Source organism: Sinocyclocheilus anshuiensis, unplaced genomic scaffold, assembly GCF_001515605.1.
Source record: "Sinocyclocheilus anshuiensis isolate Anshui unplaced genomic scaffold, SAMN03320099.WGS_v1.1 scaffold272, whole genome shotgun sequence".
NCBI lineage: Eukaryota > Metazoa > Chordata > Actinopteri > Cypriniformes > Cyprinidae > Sinocyclocheilus > Sinocyclocheilus anshuiensis.
Genome location: NW_015554117.1, coordinates 19,250 through 27,100, shown reverse-complemented (window position 1 = coordinate 27,100; position 7,851 = coordinate 19,250). Strand labels below are relative to the sequence as shown.

General features: G+C 42.8%; 1 protein-coding gene across 1 annotated transcript in view; it reads left to right on the top strand.

The window, feature by feature from the left end:
* The window catches only part of LOC107669850 (uncharacterized), a 34,653-nt gene that overhangs the window by 16,268 nt on the left and 10,534 nt on the right, over window positions 1–7,851 (top strand). The window contains exons 2-7 of the mRNA XM_016462278.1: window positions 5,154–5,270; window positions 5,393–5,482; window positions 5,613–5,726; window positions 5,888–5,962; window positions 6,129–6,233; window positions 6,841–6,959. Coding sequence (XP_016317764.1) covers window positions 5,218–5,270; window positions 5,393–5,482; window positions 5,613–5,726; window positions 5,888–5,962; window positions 6,129–6,233; window positions 6,841–6,959 — 556 coding nt within the window. The 5' untranslated portion in view covers window positions 5,154–5,217. The remainder of the gene's footprint in view (window positions 1–5,153; window positions 5,271–5,392; window positions 5,483–5,612; window positions 5,727–5,887; window positions 5,963–6,128; window positions 6,234–6,840; window positions 6,960–7,851) is intronic.

Genomic DNA, 7,851 nt, shown 5'->3' with positions numbered 1-7,851 from the left:
ACTCCTAAAGTTTTTGATATTCTTCATATTCTGTGTGGTCAGTTCACAGCAGTGATAGAAATGAATCTTTTCCAATAAGTTTAGATTGATTTTTACCTTTTATGGGCATTTTTACCTTTATAAATCCATTTTTACTAAAAGTGTGCATCATCTTTTGAGTCAAATTCTTACATTTAATCAGGCAATTATAACAATACTACATTTAGGCTGTTACTAAACAAATTAAATCAGTATCAATAAAATTCATCTTTGCAGAAGTTGAATATGAAGTGGCATTTAGATGTATTTACACAAGTTAATGCAGCTTAGAGGGACATGGAATGCTTTAAACTGCAGTTACAAATGCATAAATAATGTTTTGATATTTTAAACATGAAATGTTGAATAGTGATATTTAAATTATTTTAAAAATTAAAAGATACTTTAAATGTGAAATTAAATCCGCCAGTAAGTGGCAGCAAGTCACTGTTAAGTGAGTCATTGCGATTGAACCAAATCATTTAAATGGTTGATTTTGCTCAGAGACGCAAAACAGCGCTGTGTTTGGAATGTTTTCTGTTGGCGAAATAACGCAAAGACAGCCAATATGGTGTCTAAACCGTAAGTCTCTTGATATTAACTTATTGTTTATTGAACTGTTGTATAAAATCAATATCACATTTGTAACCATGCTGATTTTTTTTTTAAACGGCACTCTTCGTGTGATATTAACTACCGGTATATGAATTGATATAAATATATACATTTTCCAACCCCCTTATCTTGAATTATGTGATCATTCGTAATGCATATTAATAGACTGAATCATGCAATGAAAGAATGCACTCTAAATGCGCACAGCACAAAGTTAGTCTAACCAGACTACATCACGTCGCGTATGCGTGCACTTTGTAACTTAGGTGTGTTTTGTTTGGTTTTTGCAATATACTCGATAATGTCATGATGTCTCACGAGTTCAGTATTTGCGCTAAACTGAAGATTTGGCCTGCATGAACTTCCCCAAGAAATTAATTAGTAAACATAATTTACGAAAAGTAACCCGCCAAATTGGCCCTGCAGTTACAAATGCATAAATAATGTTTTGATATTTTGAAATGTTGAATAGTGATATTTAAATTATTTTAAAAATTAAAAGATACTTTAAAATTAAAATTAAATAATTTTGTGAAAATGTGAAATTAAATGCGCCAGTAAGTGGCAGCAAGTCACTGTTAAGTGAGTCATTGCGATTGAACCAAATCATTTAAATGGTTGATTTTGCTCAGAGACGCAAAACAGCGCTGTGTTTGGAATGTTTTCTGTTGGCGAAATAACGCAAAGACAGCCAATATGGTGTCTAAACCGTAAGTCTCTTGATATTAACTTATTGTTTATTGAACTGTTGTATAAAATCAATATCACATTTGTAACCATGCTGATTTTTTTTTTAAACGGCACTCTTCGTGTGATATTAACTACCGGTATATGAATTGATATAAATATATACATTTTCCAACCCCCTTATCTTGAATTATGTGATCATTCGTAATGCATATTAATAGACTGAATCATGCAATGAAAGAATGCACTCTAAATGCGCACAGCACAAAGTTAGTCTAACCTGACTACATCACGTCGCGTATGCGTGCACTTTGTAACTTAGGTGTGTTTTGTTTGGTTTTTGCAATATACTCGATAATGTCATGATGTCTCACAAGTTCAGTATTTGCGCTAAACCTGCGCAGATTTGGCTTGCATGAACTTCCCCAAGAAATTAATGATTGAACATAACTTACGAAAAGTAACCCGCCAAACTGGCTAGTGATTTGGCAGCGTTACCCGCCACAGCTGATTTTTACCCGCATTTGGCGGGTTGGCGGGTGTTAATTTCAAACCCTGGTTAGGAAGTACAAACAGGCAAAGGATGATCACTGACAACAGACATTCACAGGGCAGAGCAGACTCATAGTCACAAGACAGGAGAGGGTCAGGGCAGGCAGCAAACAAAACAGCAATAATCAAGTCAAATGAGGCAGAGTAACAAAGGCCGGCAGCATGGAATCGTAATGAGATAAACAGTCCAGGATCATACACAAGAAAACCATACATGGAAAAGAAACGCTCAGGATTGTCAGCCAAGGCAAAAACAAAACTTTGCAAAGAGGACAGAGTGAGAACTGCTTAAATAGTCCACTGGATGAGCAACAGGTGTGGGTAATCAGCACCAGGCATGTGATGATGGGAAATGGAGTTTGTGAGGGGATTAATACTCAGGTGACGGAGCCCACAGGTGGCAATCGGAGAGAGCCACAGAGACTTAGTTCATAACAGAGTCCCCACCCTGCGAGCGGCTCCTGAAGCGAGGAGGCAAATGATGTTGGGGTCTTCCACAAGGGCGAGGGGCCGTTTTTTTCCAGGTGGGTTCTATGAAATAATCTGTGAGTGATGGGTCCAGGATGTCTTCTGAGTTGACCCAGGATCTTTCCTCCAAACCGCACTCCTCCCAGTCCACAAGATATTGCAGCGTCCTGCCCCGGCATCTGGAGTCAAGGATTTCAAGCACTTGGTAAGCCTCCTCGCCCTCCACGATGATGGGTGGAGGTCCCTGGTTCCCAGCCTCCTCTAGGTTCTCCACTCCTCTCGGACCACCTGCGGGCTTGAGCAAAGATACATGGAAAGTGGGTGAGATACGATAATGGGAATGTAGAGCTAAACGGTATGAAACAGGAGTTATCTGTCTGATTATTTTGAAAGAACCCACGTACCTGGGGCTGAGTTTTTTGCAGGGAAGTCGGAGACGAAGATCTTTGGAAGAAAGCCAGACCCATTGTCTGAGATGGTAGTTGGGGTGAGGTCGACGATAACGGTCTGCCTGTCTCTTCTGACATCTGACGGCTCTCAGTAGATGCACATGAGCCACATTTCAAGTGTCCTCACTTCGTTGTAGCCAGTCATTAACTGCTGGAAGTCCAGTGAGTTCTCCTGACCAGGGAAATAGAGGGGGTTGATAGCCAAGGAGACATTGAAATGGAGTAAGACCAGTAGAGAGTATACGGATGGAGTTCTGTGCGTACTCTGCCCAAAGCAAATAGCGACTCCAGTCAGATTGATTTCTGTGACATTAGGATTTAAGGAAACGAGTTGGTTGAGATGTTCTACTTGGCCGTTGGATTGTGGATGATATCCAGAAGTTAGACTGATATTGACGTTAAGCTTCTGAAAAAAGGCCAACCACACACGTGAAGTGAACTGGGGACCGCAGTCTGATACAATGTCTTCAGGGAGTCAGTAGAATCGAAATATATTGTTACAAAGCTGCTCGGCAGTCTCAAAGGCAGAGGACAACTTGGGTAGAGGTATGAAGCGACAAGCCTTGGAGAAGCGATCAGTTACAGTGAGGATGGTGTGGCCCTGAGATTTGAGGAGGTCAGTAACAAAATCAATCGCTATGTGAGATTAGCTAGATGAGAAGATTTAGACATCTGACAGGTGGAACAGTTCTGAATAAAGGTGATTGTGTCTGATTGCAGTGATGGCCACCAGAATCGGTTGTTGAGGAGTTGAACAGTAGCATTGATGCCAGGGTGCCTTGAGCTGGTGATGAATGTACTAACTGAATGACCTTCTGCCGAAGAAAGGACGGCATGAAGTAAGATTTGGGGGATAGTCTGGTGGTGAAGTTTCAGCGGCCTGGGCCTCAGAGATCTCAGTCATTATGTCCCATAGTACTGGTGCCAAAATGAGTGTTGGTGAGATGATAGGCTCATTTGAAAGGGGGTGTAAGGGAAATCTGTGCTCCCTGGAAAGAGCATCTGCCTTGGCGTTCTTGGAACTGGGTCGATAGGTGACAGTGAAATTGATTCTTGTAAAGAACAGTACCCACCTACTTGCCTTGGGTTGAGTCTCTTTGTAGAATGTAGATGGAACTGTAGCGAGATAAACAGTCAAGGATCATACACGAGAAAACCATACACTGAAAAGAAATGCTCAGGATTGTCAGCCAAGGCAAAAACGAAACTTCGCAAAGAGGAAAGAGTGAGAACTGCTTAAAAAGTCCACCGGATGAGCAACAGGTGTGGGTAATCAGCACCAGGCATGGGATGAGGGGATTAATACTCAGGTGACAGAGCCCTCAGGTGGCGATCGGAGGGAGCCACAGAGGCTTGATTCGTAACACGTCCATAGTATGGACAAAAAACACTGCAAGTCAATGGGGACCGGCAACTGAAGGTGAACTATCCCTTTAAGTAAAATTAAAAAGTCAAAGCCTTCTTGCACTGAATGTGTCAATGGGGACCGGCAACTGAAGGTGAACTATCCCTTTAAGTAAAATTAAAAAGTCAAAGCCTTCTTGCACTGGATGTGCTGGTTGCGGCCTCATTGCCGGCTGCAGTCATGTCCTCATCTCATATATAAAACACCTGTGATAACCAACTACTTGCTAAGGAACTTGCATTCACGTAAAGTAGCCTTGTTGACAAGTTTTGGTGAGTAAGGGCAAAACGCACAAGATATAATACTTTCAGTGCCCTGTAGTTAGTGATATCACTTCTTTTGTGGCAGAAATATACTGCTGCAGAAAAAGCTAGATGCCATGCAAAATGTAATGTGTAATTGCAACACTCATTACAAATGTAGTGTAGTAAAGAGTACAGATACTTATTCAAAAATTTAGTTAAGTAGAGAGTAAAAGTTGCTAATATCTTTGATACTAAGTAAAACTACAGTGTATCCAAAAAGATACTCAAGTACAGTAATTAATTACATTTACTCAAATACTTTACACCACTGTTTCAAAGTCGACATATGCGTAGTATCACCTACTTGACTTGTTCTGTCTCAACATTCACCTTGCGGCTGTGCTGTTGTATGCGGTCTGCATGGACACACTCCCCCCCCCCATGTCATCAGTTTCACTGTAGACATCGTCTGATGCCGATTTGGTAGACATCGCCCAACCCTAGCTTAATTATAATATGCACATTAAACTGGGATATATATTCATATACTCGAAAACAATAATTAACTTTTATTGCTTGTTTCCAAAGTGTCACAATCCTTTTTAAAAAAATAACTTTTCTTAATATTTTCTCCATGAAGAAAAATAAGAGACCAGACCTCTCTCATTTGTGCATAAAGTAAGAACAGTTTGCTCCTCTGCTCCATGCATTCAGTCAGTTTGGAAGACCAGATGAGGCACCATCTCCTGATTCTTCTCTGTAAAAAAGAGAACATTCAATGGATCAATTGATTGCGTCCAGTAACGGAACTCAGCATTATGGTGTTAAACGGTATGAGAACTTACAATCTTTGTTGGGATGTATATGTACTTGTGTGTTACATTAGTGATCCTTTTATCAACTAAAACTAAAAATGTTTTTGTGTCTGTGTGTGTTATTTTATACTCTCACAGTCTGAGATCAGATGAGACACCATCTCCAGGATCCTCAATCCTTCAACCGATTGTATTGAACAATAGAGCACAAAGATTCATTGGAGAGAAGTATGACATTTTTGTCTGTTAGTGGTTATATGGTGTGCTTATTGGATAATAAAAATATGCATTTTGTCTTGCATAATTTGTATGTCTCTTAGATTATCTTAAACTGAAATTTTCTGTCTCATCTGGACAGCCAAACACCAGATGAACCACCATCTCCTGCAGTTTCATACTTCTCTTTCAAAAGCAACCATTCGATGAATTGGCAGTATGAATTTAACAGAATTCAGAGTTATGGTGTTAACAGGTATGAGAATTTACATTCCATGCTGGAATATGTGTACATTAGTGATTCTATTATCAACTAAAACTAAAATAGTTCATCCACGTCTCTTTTCAAAAGATTTTCTTTCATCCTGAAAAAATCTTTTGTGATATTTGTTTCTTACCTCATGTATACTCTCACAGTCTGAGACCAGATGACCCATTATCTCCATCACTGTCACTCCTGTCTGAAAACAGTGATACCGTTGATGATTTAATGTATGTGTTGAACAATGTCTACAGTTTCTCTGCCTTTGAAAAGCATGAGAATTTAATCTGCTAGGTTATACATGCTTATTGCATAATTAAGGATGTGCTTGCCTTAAGTGTTTTAATTTTGTCTGTTTTGTGATATTTGTTTATAACCAAATTTATTCTCTCATAGTGAACTATTTGAGGCACTGTCCCCAGCACCCTCACTCCTGTCTGTAAAGAGTAATGAGTCAATGGATGGGCCAGTTGTGACAAGAGAGAGACTACATAATTGCAGGTATAAAATTAAATGATGTATGCATATATTGTGCTTCATGTGTATTCAATAAACAATTCGGTTATATTGTTGTTACATGATGTTTGATTAGATCAAAATCTGAGGTCATAGACAAAAATGTTTATTTTTACCATGGGATCATTGTACAAGTTGAAAGTATTGTCTCTTTTCTTATTCTCTTTTGAAAATATCGACTTTTTGTCATCCTGAATAAAATAAAACTAGGTATACCTTAATTATTTAATGGATGTGTTGAACAATGATGTCTTCAGTTTCATCGACTGAGAAAAGTATGAGCATTTAATCTGCTAGTTTATGTATCATGCTTAATGCATAATTAATAATCAATTATTTGTTTGCCGGGGACTCAGGCGTGGCGGCCATCTTGGCCGGGGACTCAGGCGTGGCGGCCATCTTGGCCGGGGACTCAGGCGTGGCGGCCATCTTGGCCGGGGACTCAGGCTTAACGTGAGCAGACTCCGAAATGGCGGCCATGTCCTGACGAGACTCTTGAAGATCAGCTGAGACATGACGAGACTCTTGAAGATCAGCTGAGACGTGTCTCTTGTTCAGCGTTAAATTCCCCTTGTCTTTCTCATTCTTAAAGTCTACAACCATATGAAGCAGCATCTCCAGTACCTTCCTTTGCGTCTCTAAAAAGTGATCAGTCAATGGATCGACCGATTGTGTTAAGAGAGGAAGCACATAATGACATGTTAAGAAGGTATGAGATTCTATTAAATGGTGTGTGTGAAATTATGCCATTTTAAAGGCAAAGAGTTGGTCAAAGTAAATAGTGATTTTCACAAGGACTCAGGCGTGGCGGCCATCTTGGCCGGGGACTCAGGCGTGGCGGCCATCTTGGCCGGGGACTCAGGCGTGGCGGACATCTTGGCCGGGGACTCAGGCGTGGCGGACATCTTGGCCGGGGACTCAGGCGTGGCGGACATCTTGGCCGGGGACTCAGGCGTGGCGGACATCTTGGCCGGGGACTCAGGCGTGGCGGACATCTTGGCCGGGGACTCAGGCGTGGCGGACATCTTGGCCGGGGACTCAGGCGTGGCGGACATCTTGGCCGGGGACTCAGGCGTGGCGGACATCTTGGCCGGGGACTCAGGCGTGGCGGACATCTTGGCCGGGGACTCAGGCGTGGCGGACATCTTGGCCGGGGACTCAGGCGTGGCGGACATCTTGGCCGGGGACTCAGGCGTGGAGGCCATCTTGGCCGGGGACTCAGGCGTGGAGGCCATCTTGGCCGGGGACTCAGGCGTGGAGGCCATCTTGGCCGGGGACTCAGGCGTGGAGGCCATCTTGGCCGGGGACTCAGGCGTGGAGGCCATCTTGGCCGGGGACTCAGGCGTGGAGGCCATCTTGGCCGGGGACTCAGGCGTGGAGGCCATCTTGGCCGGGGACTCAGGCGTGGAGGCCATCTTGGCCGGGGACTCAGGCGTGGAGGCCATCTTGGCCGGGGACTCAGGCGTGGAGGCCATCTTGGCCGGGGACTCAGGCGTGGAGGCCATCTTGGCCGGGGACTCAGGCGTGGAGGCCATCTTGGCCGGGGACTCAGGCGTGGCGGCCATCTTGGCCGGGGACTCAGGCGTGGCGGCCATCTTGCGAA